This window comes from Vigna angularis, chromosome 6 (genome assembly GCF_016808095.1).
Source record: "Vigna angularis cultivar LongXiaoDou No.4 chromosome 6, ASM1680809v1, whole genome shotgun sequence".
In the NCBI taxonomy this organism is placed as follows: domain Eukaryota; kingdom Viridiplantae; phylum Streptophyta; class Magnoliopsida; order Fabales; family Fabaceae; genus Vigna; species Vigna angularis.
The window spans coordinates 3,451,470-3,474,988 of record NC_068975.1 but is presented as its reverse complement, the minus strand read 5'-3'; the positions used below and the strand labels follow the sequence as shown (position 1 = coordinate 3,474,988).

Sequence of the window (23,519 nt, the reverse complement as noted above, 5' to 3'; positions counted from 1 at the left end):
AACAATCAATAACTGATTAAGCGACTACTGAAAATAGTTAAAAATCCTTTAAGAGCCTAAACTTAATCTTATATAAAGAAAATTGATATATTAATATACGTATAACAATTTTATTTAACTCATCAGTGATTAATTCATATTACTGAATTAATATAATAGCTGTGAAAAGATTATTTCAACTGTCAGTACTTTTCTTAATATAAATTGTTATTCTTTACCCGATTTTTGACTTAAATAATCTTTTTCTTTAAATTAATATTAACATAATTTAGAACGTGTCAAAACTGAATTTATCTTATATCAAAATCTAAATCCTCTATTATTTTTTTTCAAAATCTTTATCAAAATCTAAATCTTCTATTTTTGACAAGTGACACTAAACTATGTTCCAAACAACGGTTAATATCAATTGTAAATTTAATAGAAGAAATTATATTTAATTTTTAAAAATTAAAAAAACTCAATTGAATAAAAAAAATATAAAAATCAAAACAAATCAAAAACACAAATATAAAGTCAAATTACGAATTAAATCCTGATTGTTTGTTTTAGACATATACTTTCTACCAAATTAAAATTTTACATTTTTTTTTTATTTTATATTAGTATCGTGTTTAAATAATAAACATGAGTCTAACATCCAACTTAATTCTTTCAGAGTGAAGTACTGTTAAACCTCTTCTTTTATGATTTAATTTCCTTAAAATAGCCACTGACAGCAGAGGGTCAATAGTAAGCAGCTCAGGAGAATTTTGGCATTTACAATGAAATGATCATCCAACCCCAACATGCTATTGTATTGCATAAATGGTGTCTTAACAGAAGTACAGCAGAAAGAATTCAAGAGCTCTCTGAAAAATAATTCTATGGGCAACATTTAAAACTCAATCTGATGCTAGTCTTACAAAATTGGACAGCAATAAATCATGCTGTCCTTTTGGGATGAGAACAAAAAGCTAGTGATACAATTACCAAAAAAGCAGTACTGGTAGTATTAGTTACAGCTATCATAACCCCCACAACAGAGGTTACACACCACTCACCACTCACCATGACCACCCAAATGCATCAGTTGAAATTCACAACTCCAATGGTGGGAGTAGATATCTGGTATTATAAGCATTTGAATACGTGTCTGGTTAGTAACAAGGACACATTGCAGGTTTCTATGGTCCTTCCATGCACAAGTTTATGACAAGGATTATCAGCTTCACAGACTACTTGCGCTTGTACCTGAAAAGGGAATTTGAATTGAGAGTTCATTTTTTGGCATTGAACAAACTAGTGTAAAATAAATCGACATGCATAAAGTTACCAATGTAGTAACTACAGAATTATAACTAGAGGGGCAAACAAATATCTACTCACTGTAAAAATAATGAACCAAAGAAAATGAAAATGAAAACAATGAAAAACTTTAGAAGCAAATAGAATGAATCAAGATGAGATCAATGATTTGAGGGACGCTTAAAAGCTCAGAGTTACTGGTTTCAGAAAAGAGACAATATTAATACCTTGACTTGCTTTTGAATGAACTCTTCACCTTCTTTCCTCCTCCAACACCTCTTCTTTTTGGCTTTTTATCCTTCATGTCAGTCTGGAATAGATCCCTCATCTCTTCTGTCCTTGAAGGAGTTTTCCTTGGAACATTACTAGATTTCTTCTGACTCTTCTTCACAATCTTGCCAGAATCTACTGCCTTCTTAACAGCCTTCACTGCTTTTGCCCGTCGATAAGCAAGATCAACAAGTGACAATCCACCTTTTTCTTTTTTATTCGTTCCCTTGGCCTGCAATCACATGCATTTATTTTAAGTGCAACAAGAAGAACAACAAAGAGTATATTTCAGCCTTCATGCATGAAGAATGTTAATAGGAAGGAGGAGTGCATATACCTCTACTTGGTTACCATCCTGCTCCTCATCCTCCAACATCTCTCTAGCTGCTTCTAACTTTCTGCGCTTCTTTCTAGGCAAATGTTTCTACACCAAAGACATATTCATCAAGTAAATACATAGCAATGCATAAAAATGCAAGCCCACTTACATTTTATATGTATATAAACAAACAAACTGCATGCATAACAAAATTGGGAAACTCTGTTACCTCTCGCTCTCGCTTCCTCTTTTCCTTCATTCTGAGGTCTTCAGCTTGTTCGGCGCTAATTACCTCTTTCCCAGAACTCTTGTTCTTCTCTTGGGAGGATGCCTGATCATAATTATTGCATTTCTTATCAACAATTGGAAATATTTCACCCAAGAAAGAGAAATCTAAACAAAAATAACTTGCCATTCAGTCATTAGTTTGTTCACGTGCATTATAAAGGAAAGAGTCACCGTTGTTCATGTGCATTATAATTGCTAAAATATGACTTGATTACATTAAATAGGAAAATGTGATATGATTCGACCATAATAGATAGGAAAATATCTGGGTAAATATTTCGCTGTATTAACAATTGATTATAGTCCTTATTGTTGTTCCATGTGTGTAACACACATGTAACTCATTATATGTCTTTCCAGTTTCTCTATTCTCAACAATAATCATTAAAATATATCGCTGGATACTTACTGAAATGAAGCATACGTGTATATGATAGAATCAATTAGGGGCAATCTTAGGAACTAATTAAGGTTTCTATATTTGTGTAATTAGGATTGAATCATTGTAATTACTAGTTAATATAAGACTAATTGCATGTTTGATTTAGCTATTATTTTAGAAGAAACAACAACCATTTTCCAAAAGATTTCCTTAAGAAGCTGAAAATGGGAGACGGAGTGAGATTTCTTCTGAATAAGCTTTAATCCAGACATGCATAAATATATTATAAGAACGGAGTGAGATTTCTTCTGAAGTATAACGCTCAATCAATCCATCGTAAGATGGTAAATTAATGCCACTAATTTGAGATATTATTCAGGAAGATAAGAAGATATTCTACCTTAGCTGCTTTGGCAGCAAGCTTTTTCTCCTTCTCTGTGACAAACCATGTTCTTTTGGGACGGGAAAAGATCTCGTCCTTATGTTCAATCATGTTTTCGGCCTGCCAATGTCATATAAGTGCATACTTTTAGTAAAGGGGAAATGTTAATGATGAGAAAATGAAAATAATCATACTGGTTCCGAAGTCAGGGACTGTAACATAATAAAATTAAGATAATATAATTTTCTAAGCGATGTTACTCTGAAATGACATAGACATGATTACATTTTTAGTTATCCAAGGCATGCCAATATTGGAAGCAAGCAAAACAAGATAACTGGTAAATACCTTTGTGGCCTCCATTTCAGCTTTCCTTAGAATTCTCTCTTCACTGAATAAATAGAAATATAAATACAGTAAAATATTAGTAAAATGGAAGTGAAAGATAAAGAATGAAGCCTTAAAAACTAAATAAAATAATATACAATCAACACCTCTCTTCTCGAAGTACTTCATCAATTTGATCCTCCATTTGCTCAATAATATGAGACCACTTAAGTATAGATTGCTCAGCAACAATGCGGCTTTTCAACTTTGAACCGGCTCTCTTGGCCTAATTAATTGAAAATCAATAGTTACAGGACTGATTATAAATGGCTCATTTAAAGCATAACTAGATTTTTTTTTCCATTTGTGTATTCTCTCCCTTAATAGGAAAACAATAAAAATATCTGGTATTCTTCAGGCATATTTTAGTGAAATGATTAATAGTAAAGGTATATATAATCCGGACCAAATAAAAACTAAAATTAGTACATACAGAGTGAATGGGATATTTCTATGTAGACTATGTAATTAAAATATTTGGTGTAGAAACTTTCCGATGAAATGTCAAACTTGAATAACTAATTGGGAAAAATAATTAACATACATTGGCAGAATATGTATAAATGACTAAAAAGGACGAGGACCCAAAATCCAGATGAACTCATGCAACCTTTTTTACCTTAAAAATAAGGAAAAGTATGGAAAAAAAATATGAAAAAAATGGAGCAATTCTTAAAACGATACTCACAATGGCTTTTAAAAGTGATCGATCATTGTCAGTCACAAAAGTGACAGCATATCCTTCTCTTCCAGCTCTTGCAGTTCGACCCACACGATGAACATAGCTTTGGGGATAAAAGAATTATTTAAGTTATCAGGATGACCAAGGAGAGAATGAGATATTGTTTAAGGTGAGATCAATAAATATATACTCATATATACAGCACAGCAGCAACACGTCAAGCAAAGTTACCAGTTAACAAAAAGATGGATATCATAGACTATACCTAGTAAGATCACGTGGACATGCAAAGTTGATAACTGTTTGAACACCAATAATGTCAAGGCCCTACAAATAAAAGCATAGGCAACAGTGTCATATTTATATCCAAATTCCAAAATGCCAAAAGAAAATGCTAGAAAAACCACATATTTAATAATTGTAGGATCACCTTGAGTGACCACAGTTTTACGAGATCAAAAGGGGTGTTTGATTTAACAATACAATTAATAAAATAATATTCAAAGAGGATAAAGAAGAAGGAAACGTCAAGAATAGAGTCGTACACGAGCAGCCACATCTGTTGCAACCAAAAAATCCACTTGCTGCTTCCTAAACTGTTCCAAAGCCTGAATAGACAATCAGAAGGGAGTAAATCTTGTCACAATCACAACTAATTTCAACAGGAAAAAAAAACATGAAACCCAAATGAAATCAAGTTTAGTATCCAAAAAATGTGATAGCAACATAACTACAAAATAAACCAAATAGAAAAAAATACAAATAATACACCCATCAATTATTAACAACATACTTCCAGACGCTGGGCTTGAGTAAGATTTCCATGAAGCTCAGCAGCTTTTATGCCAGCTAATCCAAATATAATCTTTAATCTATGTGCTGCTTGCTTTGTTCCACTGCACAAAGGAAAGAATACTTATTGTTAAAATGTATTATGTTTATGTTGTTGTTTGATGTTGTTTGTGTGTGTACCCAACTTGAGAAGTGGGTTATATTGTGTAATTGTGTTCTGTCATGGTATTCTATATATATATATATATAGAATACCATAACCTTGTAACTTACACTTTTCATATATGAATAAAATGTCTTAGTGTTTTAACATGGTATCAAGAGCCAGACCCAGTGTGCCACTGCTGTCGCCGCCAGTTTCCGCCGCCGCCGATGCTATCACCGTCGCCGCCGCCGCCGTCCGCCGCCGTACGCCGCCGCCGTTTGTCAGGCAAAGTTGAGGGTTAGGTTCGCCTAGTGAAGCGCGACCCAACCCTGGTGGCCGCTTCCTCAGAAACCTCCACACGCTCCTCCACGCGCAGCTTCTCTCCGATCTACGCCGGCCACCGTCCGGCCACCGTCACGGTTTTGACCGGTGACCAGCGGATCTGGACCGTCTTCTCGAGCGACGGCCAACATCGTCGGAGTCAAGAGCAGACTCATCTTCACGCGCCGCCACGCGCCACATATCTCCAGCAAGTTCCCGGCGCGTGGTCCTCACGCGCCGCCTGTTTCCGGCGACTCTCCGGCGCGTGTTCCTCACGCGCAGCCTTCTCTGTACTGGGTCGACACTGTGCCATTGCAGACAGTTTTTCGTAGCTTCCTCAGCGTGTTTTGGCCCCTTGCTTCGCTGGTTTGGTAGTTGTTGTTTGCACCTAGGGTTTTCTCTCTTAAATTTCACATTGGAGAGCTTCATTTCTTAGTATGGTTGAAGAGGGATTCTGATTTCCCATAGTCATAAGACCTTGTTTCTTTTTGGATCCTACTCACAAATCTAGAATGACATCGTCTACTAAAACTAATTTCTCCTTATCTGCCACTTCAAGGAACGGAGCTAATGGAGGATGCCATAGTAGTCGAAGTGGGTATGTGCAATGTTCAAATGAAGAGTATCAAGAATTTTTGAGATACAAGTTTGAGAAATCCACTGGCCATTGTCAGTTTCCTTTAGTGCCAAGTATGTCAAGTGCACGTATCTCACAATCTGCGGAATCTCAAGGTTCATGGATTCTTGATTCAGGTGCCTCAAATCATTTGTCTGGTAACACTCGTTTGTTTTCCTCCATTACCTCTCAAAAAGTTCCTCAGTTAGTTACTATTGCCAATGGATCCAAATTGACATCTCAAGGAATCGGCAAAGTGTCTTTATCTCCCTCACTGAACTTAAATTCTGTTTTGTATATTCCTCATTGTCCTTATAACTTAATGTCCGTGAGTCAATTGACACGTTCATTAAATTGTTCTATAACATTTACTGCTACTTCCTTTGTCATACAGGAACATGGTACGGGTCGTCGAATTGGAGAAGGATATGAGTCAGGAGGATTGTATTTCCTAAAACCTACCTCTCTTGTTTCTTGCATTTCAACTTCATCTCCTAAAATTTTACATGATCGTTTGGGTCACCCAAATTTGTCTAAGCTGAAGTTGATGGTTCCAAGTCTTAAACACATTCCTGTCTTAGATTGTGAGTCTTGTCAGTTAGGAAAACATGTTAGATCTTCTTATCCAAAGAAATCTGAGACACGATGTAAGTCTATTTTTTCTACCATTCACTCTGATATTTGGGGACCGAGTCGGGTTACTTCCTTTGGTTTTAACTATTTTGTAACCTTCATTGATGAATTTTCTCGATGTACGTGGGTTTATCTTATGAAAGAGAGATCTGAACTTTTAGCCATTTTTATGTCCTTTGTTAATGAAATTCAAAATCAATTTGGAAAGACAATTAAAATTCTCAGAAGTGATAATGCTAAGGAATATTTTTCTGCTGCATTTTCTTCATTTTTATCTTCCAAAGGAATTTTACATCAGTCAACATGTCCTCACACTCCACAACAAAATGGCATAGCTGAGAGAAAGAATAGACATCTTATTGAAACAGCACGTTCTCTGATGTTAAATACTAATGTTCCTGTTCATCATTGGGGGGATGCAATCCTCACTGCCTGTTTTCAAATCAATAGGATGCCGTCTTCCTCTCTTGAGAATAAAGTTCCTCATTCTGTTATTTTTCCAAATGACGCCCTGTATCATATTCCCCCACGTGTATTTGGGTGTACATGTTTTGTCCATAATGTTTCTCCTGGTCTTGATAAACTTTCTCCCAAGTCTATTAAATGTGTCTTTTTGGGATATTCTCGCATTCAGAAAGGATATAGATGTTATTCTCCCTCCACAAGAAGGTATTATATGTCTTCTGATGTCACCTTTTTTGAGGATACACCCTTCTTCTTGTCTTCCAAGGAGTATCCTTCATCTGTTGAAGAGATGCTTCCTATACCATTATGTGATCCCTTGGTCATTCCCGCTTCTCCATCTTTAGCTCAAACTCAGAATGCACAAGATATTGTTGAACCACCTTCCTCCGTGCCTGAAGATCCTCGAGACTCAACTCCTTCTCCATCAGATTCTCAGACCATGGATCCTTCATCCTCTTCGTCCTCTCTTGACTCAAATCAGGCTTGGCCTATTGCTCTTCGAAAAGGTATTCGATCTACTCGAAATCCTTATCCTGTTTATAATTTTTTAAGTTACCATCGTCTGTCTCCTACATATTTCTCCTTTGTTTCCTCCCTTTCTAACATCAAAGTTCCTAATAATGTTCGTGAGGCACTTGATCACCCTGGATGGCGACAAGCCATGATTGATGAAATGCAGGCACTTGACAAAAGTGGCACTTGGGACCTTGTACCTCTTCCTCCTGATAAGAAACCCGTGGGATGCAGATGGGTATATGCTATTAAAGTTGGTCCTACTGGTGCCATTGATCGTCTTAAAGCTCGTCTAGTCGCAAAGGGATATACTCAGGTTTATGGTCTCGACTATTGTGATACTTTTTCTCCGGTGGCCAAAATCAGTAGTGTTCGTCTATTTCTTGCCATGGCTGCCATTAGACAATGGCCACTTCACCAATTGGATATTAAAAATGCATTTCTTCATGGTGATCTGGAAGAGGAGATATACATGGAGCAACCTCCTGGATTTAGTTGTGTTGCTCAGGGGGAGTCTAAGTTAGTTTGTAAATTACGTCGTTCACTCTACGGTTTGAAACAATCACCTCGAGCTTGGTTTGGTAAATTTAGCCATGTTGTGCAACAATTCGGATTAAAACGATGTGAAGCAGATCATTCAGTGTTTTATGGGCATTCTACTCCTGATAAATGTGTTTATCTAATGGTTTATGTTGATGATATTGTAATTACAGGAAATGATGTTGCAAGAATTGCTCAATTAAAGGATCATTTGTTCAACCACTTTCAAACCAAAGACTTAGGTCGGTTGAAATATTTCCTTGGTATTGAAGTGGCACAATCAAAAGAAGGAGTCATCATTTCACAAAGAAAATATGCCCTGGATATTTTGGAGGAAACAGGTCTGACAGATTGCAAGCCCATTGATAGTCCTATGGACTCAAATAAAAAGTTAATGAAAGACCATGGTGAACCTTTCTCAGATCCAGAAAGATACAGAAGGTTGGTTGGAAAACTGATATATCTCACCATAACAAGACCTGATCTTTCTTATCCAGTGGGAGTTGTGAGCCAATTTATGCAAAATCCTCATATTGATCATTGGAATGCCGTGGTCCGCATCCTTAGATATGTAAAAGGGAATCCAGGTCATGGACTATTGTATGAGAACAAGGGAAGTACTGAGTTAGAAGGATATTGTGATGCAGATTGGGCTGGTTGTCCGAATGATCGAAGATCTACTACAGGATATTGTGTACTCCTTGGAGGGAACCTTGTATCATGGAAAAGCAAGAAACAAAGTGTTGTTGCTCGATCTAGTGCAGAAGCTGAATACCGATCTATGGCCATAGCTACATGTGAACTTATATGGATCAAACAACTCCTTCAAGAATTAAAATTCTGTGAAAACAAGCCTATGAAGTTGTATTGTGATAACCAAGCAGCTCTTCACATTGCCTCCAATCCAGTGTTCCATGAGAGAACAAAACATATAGAAATTGATTGTCATTTCATCAGAGAGAAGTTATTGTCCAAGGATCTCATTACAGAATTTGTCAATTCTAATGAACAATTTGCAGATATTTTTACGAAGTCTTTAAGAGGGCCTAGGATTCAGTTTATATGTTCCAAGCTTGGTGCATATGATTTATATGCTCCAGCTTGAGGGGGAGTGTTAAAATGTATTATGTTTATGTTGTTGTTTGATGTTGTTTGTGTGTGTACCCAACTTGAGAAGTGGGTTATATTGTGTAATTGTGTTCTGTCATGGTATTCTATATATATATATATATATAGAATACCATAACCTTGTAACTTACACTTTTCATATATGAATAAAATGTCTTAGTGTTTTAACACTTATAAAGCAGTGCAAGTGAAGACCAACATAGATTAGAGGAGTAATAGTATGACACTGGAGTTGTAGTAAAATCAACCTCCTACTTGTCGCCAATCAGTTTCATATGATGACAATATATGAGAATCCATAACCAGTTCATGATATAGAATCAAATCCTACATGAATAAGCATAGGAAATGATAAATGAAACCTGAAGATGATGACTTTGGAGGTAAAAGTTTTTGAGCACATTGCAAGAAGAACAGCCTCCTGGTTTACTTCACGCATTCTTCGTATTCTAACAACTCTGGAATAGAAAAAAAATAATTAACAAAGCTTGAAAGATTTTAATTGATGCCAAAACCTTGTGAACCCATGTTTTAAATAATAGTTTCGTACAAGTAACTTCTATGGATTAAAATATACTCTAAACAAGCATGAAAGATGCTCTCCTTCATATGCTTTTAAAGTTCAAAAAATAAAACCATTCAATGTCCATTCCATTAAAAGACTTGCTTACAACAAAAGAACATTGAAGAAGTATTACTTATTGATTTTTCTTCCACAATAACCTTTTATTGATCACTACAATACGACATACAGCCGACTATCATCAAAGCATACAGAACAGAAGTAGAGATAAGTGATTATGAGATTAGAAATAATAATGAGACAAAGAAATTACTCCTCAGTCAAGGTTGCAGGCCGTTTTGTAGATGGGTCAGCAGAAAGGCGCAAGGGCTTTGACAGGGAAAGCTTAATAAGTTCATCAACCTCCTCAGTCATTGTTGCTGAAAACAACATAGTCTGCCTTTTTTTGGGGCACAAGCGAACCTGTTTAACATTAAACAAACACACATTTTTAACACTTTTTATTTTAAAAATTGATATCAGGAAAATTTATACAGCATATTTTTAAGTGTAATGGTTCTTGTATTAAAAGGACACTAAAACTCACAAGTTCTTGAATTTCAGCATTAAATCCAAGCTCCAAAAGACGATCTGCCTCATCAAGGATGAGAACAGCAAGATCATCCAAATCAACAGACATGGCATTGCGTAAATGGTCAATCATGCGTCCTGGAGTAGCCACAACAATGTCTGGCATTGATCTCAAAGCAACCTCTTGCACCTAGGATGGCAAAATACCGCTTGTAAACCACAAATAGCAAAGGAGACAATCTTTGTCCCCAATCAACTAGACAAAAGTAGAAAAATTTTATAGCTATAAAAGCCACAATTATTTAAAATTTGGAAAAAAAAAATGAGACAGACCACTGATTATGAAGAAACCAATGGTTTTAGTTTATTGAATACAATCCGTCATATTCTCTTAGTTTATTAGTTTGGAATTTCTTCAAAGGCTCACTAATCTAATTAGTCATCAGAAAAGGTTACTTTTACAAAATTCTTTCTTAAATCAATTCATATCGTCTACAAATAGATATCATATCATATACAGTGTCAAACATGTCAAATTTAGATTCATTGATAGTATGAAAGAAAATTAATGCCTTCAAACTCAATTGATTTTTATGTATCAACTGTCAAACAGACAGGAAATGTACTGTATAAAACCCAAAATTTATCAGGTTTTATAAGAGACAGAAGGCAAAAGAAAACAATTCTCGTGGACAATACGATAACAGCTGACTGCAAACTGAAAGCATCACAAAAGGCACATAAATCTATTCTGAACCGCCAGAAAAATCTTGCAAATTAAGCTGTCAGGAAATTGAAATAGTGATCAAACCTTTGTTGACAGACCCCCAACAACCAGGCAACACCTTATATCAGTAAACTGAGCAAGCTTTTCTATCATACTGTGAACCCTGTCAAAGAAAAATTAGAAATAAGTATATTTGGAAAGCAAATAGCATGAATCACCATAAAAAGAGTACTCTCAAAATTTAATCTACAGCCTTTTCTGCTTGATGTGCTTAATTTTCAGAATTAAATATATGAATACAATATATATATATATATATATATATGTATGTATATTATATTTTATATATTCATATACAAATCATTGATTTAAAAGGTGCCTGATCTGAATTTGATGCATTAATTTAAATGCATTAAAAAAGCAATAAATGTTTCAAAAATTATATCCATCCAATGCATCCAATGCAACCATGAACTGAACCATCTATATACCCAATGAACCACTTTAATTCCAGCTTTTGTGCAAGTGACAATGAAGAACGAGTATGCAAAGCCTATATACTAGTCAGCCCACATCATACATGGTCAAAGAAAAGAAAAGCACATTCATACTACATTTTAGTATCCATAGGCGCTCTCCTAGACTATATTTGGAATACTTTTACAAAATAAACAAAATCCTAAAGTAAAAATCAGTACAATTGTAACACTTACTGGACGGCCAATTCTCTGGTTGGAGTAAGAATGAGGACCCTTATTGCACGCATGCGTTTTGGACGGAACAACAACCTCTCTAGCGTAGGTAGTGCAAATGCAGCTGTCTGCATGGAAACACATGAGCATGATATGAACAATATATGGAACACTGAAGCAAGATATCACAAATTTACAAACACCCGAAGAAAAGTAACAGATAGAATACCTTCCCTGACCCAGTAATGGCACTCCCACATATATCACGACCAGACAGTGCCAATGGAATACATGCTGCCTGTCATCAAAATTCAAAACGCCCAAAAACAAAGTAAAATTGTCTGCACAGGCGTCCTAAATAGCATGAAGATAGAACACGTCATGAAGTCACACAACTAATTCCAGTGCTAAGACTCAAAAGATAAAGCAAGGCAAGATATTGAAGGTAATCTATCCTAAATAGCATTTAATTAAGCAACCATAAATGCTAAGAATTAACATAAAAATCAACAAAGCCAAAAATAAAAACCTGAATTGGCGTTGGTTTAGCATACCCCAGGGCCTCACAAGCCCGGAGCAAAGGACGAGACAAATTAAGCTGCAGGAAGGAATCGGCATGGAAAGAGGTTCCATCAGAAGGAGCAAAAAAGGACTTGCTATCACCACCATAACCCTCCTCTTCGTCTTCTTCATCCGGTTTATAATCTTCCTAACCAAAAGCAACAAATTTAAAAAAAAAAATCAATTCTTGATACAAATGAGCACTATTGCATATCGTTTGGTCAGAGAGCAAATTCTGAAACAAGAGAAATGCTAGCAACACTGTCTCTAATACCCGTTTCAAAGCACAGTATTATTAGCTGAAATATATTAGAAAACAAAAATTTCCACACAAGTTTCACTACTTCAATAAGCCTCCATTCATGATCTTATAGCTTCCAATAAATTTTAACCAATAACAGAGCACATCAGGAGTGTGTTGCAATGCATTTTGCTAGCACTACTATTGAAACAAATGAGCACTCATTATACGATCTTCCTAAAGAAACTCAATAACTAAATAATCAAGTTTTTTAAACAAACAAGCAGTATTTTTCAACCCCTGGGACTGGAACAAACCCGACAGACCCCTTCCTCAATTTGCCCAAAAAGAACAACAAAAATAAAAAACAGCGTTTGAAGCATATAGAAAACATCCAAATCCTAAATAAAACCATCTTCTGAAAACAGAGAAACACTTATGTAATCCTCCCCAATAACCAAAAATTTCAATAGTGTATGCAGAAGGTATACGGCCACGGAAAAAAAAACGAAAACCCAATAATTAGTTCCCAATCCCAAATAAAACTAACTTCTGAAACAGTTAAGCACTTCTTCACAATCCTCCCCAACAAAAAGAAAAACATTTTTTCTTATCGTGTAAAAACCAGAAGAGTATACGAATGCACACACACATAAAAAACGAAAACCCAATAATTCGTTTTCAATCCCAAACAAAACCAACTTCTGAAACAGTGAAGCACTTCTGGTCAATCCTCCCCAACAAAAAAAAACACTTTTTCTCATCGTGTAAGAGTAAAAACCCAGAAGGGTACACCAATGCACACACACGCAAACAAAGAAAACCCAATAATTACTTGTTCATCAAGTTCAGACTCGGAGCTGTGGTCAAGCTCCGCAACGAGCGGCGTGGAACGTTGTCGGAGAGCTTTGGAGATTTTCTCGTCCACGGAGGTTGTGCTCCTGCGAGCGTGTTCCTCGGCCACTGATTCCGTGTATTTGGCGAAGTCCCATGGAGACTGCGTTTTCTTCTTCGAAACCCGCGCTTCTTTGTGCCGTTCCTCTTCTTCTGAGTCAGAATCTGATCCTGACTCAGCTTCCTCTGGTTCTTCTTCGTCTTCTTCTTCCTCTTCTCGTTCGGAGTGTTCGATTTCTTCGTCGCTGGGAGGTTCGAAGACGAAGCTGGGCGACATGGTTGTTTGGTTTGTTTTTGCCGCAGGTTTTTAGAAGGGTTCTGCATTGTGTAGTTGTAATTTAAACTATGCAAAAGAGCGATAATGGGCCGGGTCAGATCAAACATTTTTCAACCCATTGCTGTGAAGTGAAGTCACCTAAATAGCCTTTTAAAATCCTTACAAATTTACATAAAATACTTGGAGGGTCTATTTCAAAGTTTACAAATCACAATCTAAAATTAACATTTAACTATTTTGAAATACTAAAATATATTATTATAAAACAAAATTTTTAAGTAAATTTTAAATTTTGAGAATTTTTTTTTGCAATGGTAAAATTATTAATTTAAACATAATAAATATAAGGTTTAAATCTTCGGATGGTCCTCGTATTTATCTGTATGAGAATCTCAAGTGGGTCCTCATATTTTCAATTGTCTCAATTGGATCCATATATTTGCAAAATGTCTCAATTGGGTCCAAATATTTGAAAAATTAAGCCAATTAAGTCATGTTCGTTAAGTTTTCACAAACAGCGTTAAATGTGTTGAGGTGGATATAGTGAGGTGGATATTTTATTAAAAAAAATATGCTGCAATGATGACATGGAATTTAATAAATTAAAAAAAAGTAGAATTATAATGCCCTCTTAATTTCCTTCTTTTAATAAATAATATTTTTTTTATTCAAAATCCTAATTGGATACATTAGGATGAAAAACCTTGATCAAGCCCTACATTTTAATATCTAAGCAAAATTTTTCTCCCAACCTTGGGTTTCCTTTCTCGTGAGCCTTAGTATCCTCCATTTTCTTTCCTCTTCATCTTGCGAAATCTAGAAGCTTGAAGCCTTTGCTCTTTTTCTTTACTACGGTAGACTCAACGTTGGCGGCGAGGCACGACGAGGGCGTCCTGCAGCGGTGCCGTTTCCATGAGGATTCAAAACTCCAGCTTCTTTCTTCCCAATTTCTCGCGGGCAACCAACATGGAGGGATCATCGATGGCACTACAATGTCGGCGAGAAAGCGACGATGGCGCGGTAAAGGCGTGTCGTTCTCTTCGTGGCAGTGTGTACTACGATGACGGCTTTTCACGGTCTCATGGAGGCTCTTGTGACGACCCTCAAAGCAACCGCGAAGGTGGACAGGTTGGGTGCGAACTATGATGACTGGTGAAGGTAGTGGCGAAGCGTTGTAAGGGAGACCGACGCGGCAACGGAGTGAATCTTCCGTTTTGGCATTTTAGGGTTATGAAATTTGAAAATTTGGGGTTTATTTTTGTGCTAAATTTGTTATCTTGCAACTGGGCTTTATGGATTCACTCTGCGATTGCAGCGTTTTGAGTTTTGGAGATCTTCTTTTCGCGATTGCAGCGTTTTGAGATTTCTACTTTAGAAATCTTCCGTTAGGATTTTCTAATTCTTGCAGTTCTGGTTCTTGATGATTGTTGGTGGTTATGCAAGAGGAGCAGCCATGGGGTTGCGATGGACGACGTTGGTAGCCCGGGATCGAATCTCGCAGGGATTTAACCGCGAGTTGCAAGACTTGGTTCTCAAACTCAAGCTATTCTCCTTGTTGGAAAAAGTTCTCCAGGATGAAAAGTGTGCAGATCGGGTTCGCGAGCAGGCTGGTCTTGCGGTCGCGGCAATGATTGGTTGGAGGAATAAATTTTAACACGTCAAAAACTCTTAATTTTAAAAAAATCCACGTAATAAAACATTTTTACATCAGCGTGCACCACGTCATCACATTTTAACGCCGTCTGTGAAAATTTAACGGATAGGGTTTAAATGGCTTAATTTTTCAAATATTTGGACCCAATTGAGACATTTTGCAAATATATGGATCCAATTGAGACAATTGAAAATATGAGTACCCACTTGAGATTTTTATACAAATGCGAGGATCATCCGAGGGTTTAAACCTAAATATAACTTTTGAATTTTCAAAAATGGAGTAAACTTATAAATTTAATTGTTAGTTACGATTTTTATCTTCGAGTATTTGGGAACGAGGAATTATATTTTCATCGTATGCAATTAACAAGGTATTAATATACTCGTTTGTTAAATACGTCACTGAATTTATTTTTTTAATTTAAAAGTATAGCATTGTGTTTAAACAAGGTAATTTAGAAAGTTGATCTATTTATTTGAAGAATTTTTAATTTTGTATAGTAAAATATCACTTGTTTGAATAAAGTATTTTAAACAAATTTAAGAAAACTTGTAAGGTATAATAAATAAAATAAAAGAATTACAAATATCTTAAAAGATATAAGAAAATTGAAATTTTACTCTTTCACCTTTACTTAAAGATTAAGTTGAGTTGGCCCGGGCTAAAGGCTAAGTTGAATTGGCTCGAACTGAAGATTTACTTGAGTCAATTCAAACTCTCAAGTCGGCTGAGGTTGAAAGTTGAATCAATTCGGCCCAAAGGAAAATTTAAGAGGAATTGACTCGAGTTAAAGGTCAAAACAAGTCGACTTAAGCTAAAGGTCAAGAAAACATGTCAATCAGGACAAAGGACAGGACGAGTTGGTTCAAGTCGAAGGTTGAACTGATTCAATATAGTCAAAGGTCAAGTAGATTCAACTTGGACCAAAGATCAAGTCAATTCGACTCAAGACAAAGAACGAGTTGAGTCAATCACGTCTAAAGGTTACGTTGATTCAACAAAGACCAAAGGCCAAAGGTCAAGCTAAACTGGCTCGGGTCGAAGGTTGAGACTATATAACTCAGGATGAAGGTCAAGACGAGTCATCTTGGGACGAAGGTCGAGACGAGTCATCTTGACTCATAAGTCAAGGCGAGTCAAGACGATCCAATGTAGGTCGAAGATCATGTTGATTTTGTGTAGGTTGAAGGTCAAACCATTTTGACGTAGGTCGAAGGTCGAACCAATTTGTCCCGATATAAGTTGATAATGGTACCACCCAAATGGTTAGCTATGTGGTGCATAAAATCTTTCTAGAGATAAATATTATTGAAGGTTTATTAAGTAGACTCCTATGAAAGAGAGAGAAATCATAATAAACAAACTTAATAATCTTATCTTTCCTAACCAAAATTTTCCTTAAACCTTCTTTTTACAAATTTCCTCATAGAAATCCATGTTTTTTATTTGATGAAACAACCTTAGTCATGACATGGACTCTTAAATGAATTTTCATTCAATCTTATGTGTTACTCTTAACACTTTTGAAATAGTTCTAAGATAACTTTTCATTTAAGATTATTGTCATAAGCAAGAGCTGAAATTTGGGCTCGATGAAGTTTCTTATCTATTATTGTTCAATCATTGATTTCACAATTTTGGCACTAAGTTTCTTTACTTTGCTATGTTGGTTGGAATCCACAATATGATGGTTGGAATCAACAAAACATGTGTCTTCAACTGTTTTGTTAGTATTCCCACAATTGGCGTAGGTTTCATTTTGATATCCATCGACATGACATTCTTCAATGCCTATGCTCCCTTTTATCTCAAGTATACTAGGAGTTCTTGGATTGGGTTTGCTTTCCATGGTGGAACAAATATTTCATGATTGTTGAGTTGCACTTCGAATCAGAAAGTTTCTTTTTCAATATAGAGTCTTCCCTTTTCAAAATTCTACTTAGCTCACGTTGCTTGGTCATTAATCAAGGAGATTGGATTTTCTTTATTGCAATGACATCTTTGTCGTATTTTCTCACTTTCATTGTCTTAAAGCTCATCCAGGCCACCAACGACATTTACGCCACATCAAAACATCACTTTGTTGCGTATATATTGATTAGGGTTTTCTTGGTCGACTTGTTGTTCCACGCTCGTAGCCATCCTCTCATGCATTAACATCACTTTTTCTGAAGTCTCGTTATTCCTAAAGAATACAACAATGCATCCATATCCTTTAAGCGTTAGGAAAGTCCTCCTCGTTTGTTCTCCGTATGATGAGTTTGGCGTTGGACATCATGACTTACTTGACCGCCTCTACCTGGGTGATTAATTGCGGTGATGGTGGCGCAACGAATGGAGAAGTTGAGGAATGCGAAGACGAACTTGGGAAAATTTGAGAGAAGGAGAATGTCATCGCCATTCTTGATATCGAGTTTGTTGAGTCCGGTTGCAATTCTACAAGAAGTGAGTTGGACATGGTGTGACGTGACTTTTATATGATAACATTGTTGAGGCATGGTCAGTGGTTGAAATAGGAGAGGTTTTGGAAGATGTAAGTGTTTAGTGTACTAGAGTATGTTGTTTTTGCTTTTTATTTAGCTTAGCATTATAACTTTAAGTAGAAACCAACCAGTAGGACCCACTATTTATGCAAAAACAAATCAATCCATAAGTTTACATCACTCTCGAATTGAGGTCAAGCGCAATTTAAATATTCCTTCCTACTTCGAACCTTTGAGACGTCTTTTAAAGACAAAACTATGACGAAATTCCATAACTCTAAAGCGAAAAATACATTAAATGTAGTTATTGATCTTAACTATGTCACTCAACGGACTTGAGATCGAAATATATAACATGATTTCTACATTAAATATGATTAAATATTTATTATTTATTATTTTATCAATACTATATTTAGGATTAATTATGTTTAATTTTCTAAACTATAATATAATTTTTGTTTTAGTTACTCTTTCAAAATTTGATCTACTAGGTCATTATACTTAAGACATGCATCAACTCAATCCTTAATGCCTAAGGACGTTAACTTTTTTTAAACGTGGCAAATGGCATGTTATGTCACCCCTCTGTTATTGGACATTTTTAATCACTCGTTTTGTACATGTGGCAGGGACACAAATTAAAGACATGTTGCAACACTATTTCACTATTGTAGCACCATTGTATGCCCCTTCTTTTCTCCTTTTTTTTGTGTGAACAATGGTGGAGGGGAACCCATTTATTGCTCCTACCTCAAATTGCACATCATTTATATTTTTTCTATTTAATGGTTTTTGTTTCGATGCTAAAGGGAGAAAGGAATGCATGTATGATACTTCAAAGGTATCATTTTCTAAATTGTAACACAAATTTGTGATTCTTTCTAAAGGGGAAGGGGCAAGTAGATTCATATGGTCATTTTGGATTTCAAACAATGACAGGGGTTATGTTGAATCTGGTTCTAATTGGACCAGTCTTTTGGCAAGATGTGTTAGAATCACGCAACAAAAGGTTCGTGTGTAGACAAAAACCAATAGGGGGTGAATTGGTTTACTTAGTAAAAACTTATCTTTTAAAATTTTTCTATTTTTATAAATAATTTTATAAGAAAGTTAGTTTACTTTTAAACAAGAACAACAAAGTTAAAAAGAGTAGGGAAAGAAAAGCTTCCACCGACAACTTTATACTAGTTCAAATCAAAAGATCTTACGTTGAGTTGTTAATCTCTCTAAAGAGGGATTAACTAATCACTAAAAAATAATTAAAACTTACAATAATAGAGAATTGAGTTAAGGTTAGAAAGCAAAGAGATTAACAACACCTCTTTTGACACACAAAGGATGAACAACACCTCCTTTTACACATAAATGATGAACAACTTTCCTAGCAACAACAACAAGACTCAATCACTTAGACATATTCAGTGAAAGTTCTCGTTTTATCCACACCAGGTTTTTCAAAGCACCCTTTTTCACAAAAATTGAGAGTTTCTCTAGCACATAAATCTTAAACCTCTTAGTGAAAAGTTCTTTAGAAATTAGGTTTAGGTAATATATATATATATATATATATATATATATATATATATATATATATATATATATATATATATATATATATATATATATATACCCTTATTTTGAAAATTAGATTAGAAAACTAAAGAGTTTATCAACAACTACCATTGATAATTGATTATCATAAGTGATAATCGATTATTCCATAAACTATTTCAAAAATTATTTTCTCATTATGATAATCAATTACAACAATTTGTTTAATTGATAAAAATAGTGACCCAGACCTCGTTGATATTTCAATTCCAGCTAATGATGATGTTATAACCTCAATTCGATTAATTATTAACAAATTAGTTTTTGTAATTTGTGAGGGTCGGTCTAGATATATACGAAATTCTTGATTAATAATAAGATAAAAAAATTCTTGAATTTGCTTCGAGGCATAATCGATTTTCAATAGTGATAATTGATTATCACAAAGGTTTTTATGAAAATTAAAACTTTCCTTGAGTGCTCTACTGCTTGGGTTGTGCCTATTGACTCTTGATGTACTAAATTACAAGACTTCAACAACTAAATTCTTAAGTCTTCAATGTATCTCTTGAATCCAAACATTCTTTAAATCTTCAACACTTCTCCATGAGTCATCATCATCAAAACTCTTTTTTTAAAACAAGTGTTCATCTTTCTAACAAGAGAAAAACAAGAGATGGAGTGTTGGTTTCAGTTGAAGGAAAAAATGGGAGCGTCTAAGTAATGAGTGTAATGTCTAGAATAAGTAGTTAGTGTATGGGTTCTAATGGAGGGAGTTTGGTCTTTATTTTGGTGATTTAGAGTGATTGTGAAGAAGAAAATAAATGGAGAAGAGATGAATGATGGAATGTGTTTTTATGATAAATAATGAAGATAAAGTAGACGGAGAAAGAAAATATGTTTTAATATCTTTTTATAGTATTTTTTTATTTACTTGTAATAAATAGTAAATCGTTGGAGTCTTATTTTTTTTTAATTCTTATACTTAGAAATAAAATCCTATTAGATACTCAAATTTATAAATAAAAAATTACAAAAAAGATTTATATGTTTTGTAATTTATGTGGATTATTTATTGACCTGCAATTTCATATTTATGTGAAATGAGTTAAACCTATTAAGTCAGAAGTCTTATATAGGAAAACTTCTCTCCAGCCCAATTTAAGACGACAAAATACAAGACGAAACAAAATAGGACGGTCTCCTTGCATAATCACTTTTATTTTTTCATCATTGTTCATTTTTAAAATTTTTTTCTTCTCAATCTCTATTTCTCACTTTTCCCATCTAATATGTAGGCTAATTATTCTATATTTCAAATCAATAATATGATTACAAAAGTAATTTATTTTCTTAAATATTAAATATGATAAAATTAGAAGTTGACCTAAACATGTTATATTAACATCACAGTAACACATTCAGATCAAAAACAGCGGAAGAAAAAAAATGAAAGAACAAGGTGCGTACCTTCTGTCATTGCAATTTTGTAAATCTAAACACAAACAGCTTTGTTTTTTAAACCTTAACTCACTCAAACTCGATGGTGTATTTTTCTGAATAGAGAAGTAGGCTTAGTGATCAAAACTGACAGTAACCCCTTCCCTTATATAAAGTCGGGTCATCACAGGTTTCAAAATAAATGAACTTTACGTTTAATGGACCACTTTATGTTCCTTAAAAATAGAAATTGAAAATGCTATAATATTTATTTTAAATTTAAAATAATGCTAACATATACTCAATTCATAGTACTTATGTTTTCGTCTGCACGTCTATTTGACATTTGTGCATAAGCCACCCGTAATTTAGAATCACACGACATGGTTTACCAAATTCAATTTACAAACCAAAAGAAATTGAGATTAACATTCTCTTTTTTTTTTTTCGTTTTGGTGTTGAAAACTATGCCAGTAACTAACAATAATTTTTAATTGCAATTGGTTAGTTAAACAATATGATTAATATCTGTGATCATTGAATGTTAGTTGAAATTTGTTAATAATGCAATATTCTTTTCTTTCTCACCCACTCTGTTATCTATCTGTTATTGATGTCTAAGATATTACTTTTGTATAGATTCTTGATCTTTATTCAAAAAATTAATCGATCATTGATATTTTTTGTCATCACAATTTTTTATTCTTGTACCTCAAACCCCCCAAAAAAAAAACCACTTAAATGGGTTTTAGTCATAAATTTCAAGTTTTTAACCAATTTTTGCTAGATGTTATTTAGTTTTTATTTTATTTTCTTCCAATTTCAAGCTTTAAAATAGACTAATTTAAATTTTTGGAAATTGTTTTACTGTAATGATAAACAATAAAGAATAATAGTAGTCACCATGGATTCAATGGAAGGGATGGATTCAAGTAGCTGTTACTCAATAATATTTATTATTAGTTTTGAAAATTTAATATTTTATATTGTTTTAGTGGCATATTTTACATTTTTTATTATTTACATTACATATGTCTTACAAATTATACAATAAATAAAAAAAGATACATATACCATTGTTTTTTTATGAAAAATTATAATAAAAGTTATTTTATTTGAAAAATAAATAACTTATTTTTATGAAAAGTTATGTAATAAGTGAAACCTCATAAATGCAAAACCCTTTTCTAATTTAAAATAGAATTCTCACTCTCACTTTCACTTTGAATTTTTTTTTCAAGTTATTCTTTTCAATTATTTTCTTAGCCCTTATTTTTTCTTTCTCTTCTTCTATGTTAAGAGTTGTCATTGAAGAAACATTGGACAACACATCACCCTAACATCATTAAGAGTTGCAACAGGGAAAGAGAAATTTTTGTTTTCATCCTTAAACTAGTTTTGAATTATATGCAATTGTCTCTTTTCTCCTTATATGTGTTGTCAAAGCTTCCTTAGGGTTTCTCTTTTGGTTTTGGTCTCAAGAGAGTTCTGGATCACTAAATTGAGTTTTTGTTTCATATTCTATGTGTAAGAGGTTGAAACTTGGGTGTCTGTTAAAGAATAAGTAAAGGTCACTAAGAAGTTAAGGAAAGCTAATTTATTTTAGAGGATTACTTAAATTTATGGTCTAGAACTGCGTTCTTAAATGATATAAATTGTGTTTTGTATTTAAGATTGTAAATAAACAAGATTAAGATACTGCATGTCGAATTTATACCTGAATCGTGAAATTTCTTTAGTGTTGGAACATCATCATTGGGCTATTAGTCTACATTGTCAAGTGCGAGTTGCACAAAACCTCAAATAGAGGCTATTATCCCGGACACCGCTGAGCGATATCATCCATTGTTGATCAGTACCACTTATCGCTAAGCATGGGCTCAATAGAGAACCCATGGAAGATTGGCGCTAGGAGGCACCTTATGTCACTCAATGACCATTGGAAGTAGGGCGTTAGGAAGTGTTACATATCACTAAGAGTTGGTGCGACCAGAGCCTCTAATGCTTTGGCTTTGAGCGCGAATATTGAGTAATGTCTTTGTGAATGCTTTCATTTTTATGCATGACTTATTGGGATGTTTTGGTTCTTTTCATTTTCTAAATTGCTAAGGGATCTAAGTTGCGGGTTTATGCTTGTATAAGTTAGTTGTATTTAATATTATAATGAATTGAGGTTACTTCCCAAAGTGTATCTGTGATTGTCTCATTGAGTACTTTATGAATGTGTATATGAAGTTAACATGATTATTTATGAAAAGTTAATGACTTATAAAATGTATAATTATTCATGTACCTTGTGATTAAAGATGTGATTTGAACTAGTAAAGTACGTTATTTGTATTGAGAATCATGAATGGTTGAGGATCAAAGAATAACGTAACTATATGTTAAGGGTGATTAGTTGAGCTATATGAGAAGTGTGATATAATTATTGAATGGCTATGTTATAGAGAATGAAAATGAAGGGTAAACTTTCGAAAATGATGTAAATGTGATAAATGTATGAATTATTTGTATAAATTAATTGGTGTGTAAGGTTATATTCTCTATAAGGAGGAAGAGTATTTGATAAGGTAGTGTGATGCAATTTCTAAGGATGCTATGTGAAGTTATCCTTAGACTCTAATAGACTCTCACACTCATAAAGAATGAGATTTGGTGGTGAAGAGTGTAGGAGGTTCCTATAGGTAGTTTAGGAATCGTCAATTCCTTCTCTATTAAGTTATAATGAATTAATCCAGTGGAAAGAT

The 23,519-nt window shown here is 34.3% G+C and overlaps 1 protein-coding gene across 1 annotated transcript; it reads right to left on the bottom strand.

Annotated features, from left to right (window-relative positions):
• Positions 1-770: 770 nt before the first annotated feature.
• Positions 771-13,672, bottom strand: LOC108343313 (DEAD-box ATP-dependent RNA helicase 28). The gene is made up of 19 exons (XM_017581512.2): positions 13,300-13,672; positions 12,192-12,371; positions 11,892-11,960; positions 11,684-11,790; positions 11,055-11,133; positions 10,260-10,433; positions 9,987-10,135; positions 9,513-9,608; positions 4,791-4,893; positions 4,543-4,605; positions 4,263-4,324; positions 4,004-4,100; positions 3,423-3,541; positions 3,277-3,319; positions 2,947-3,048; positions 2,106-2,207; positions 1,895-1,981; positions 1,515-1,789; positions 771-1,233 (listed from the first exon to the last, which is right to left on the bottom strand). Exons 1-19 carry the CDS (start codon positions 13,633-13,635, stop codon positions 1,218-1,220), a joined length of 2,259 nt encoding a protein of 752 aa, XP_017437001.1. The 5' UTR covers positions 13,636-13,672; the 3' UTR covers positions 771-1,217.
• Positions 13,673-23,519: the final 9,847 nt, after the last annotated feature.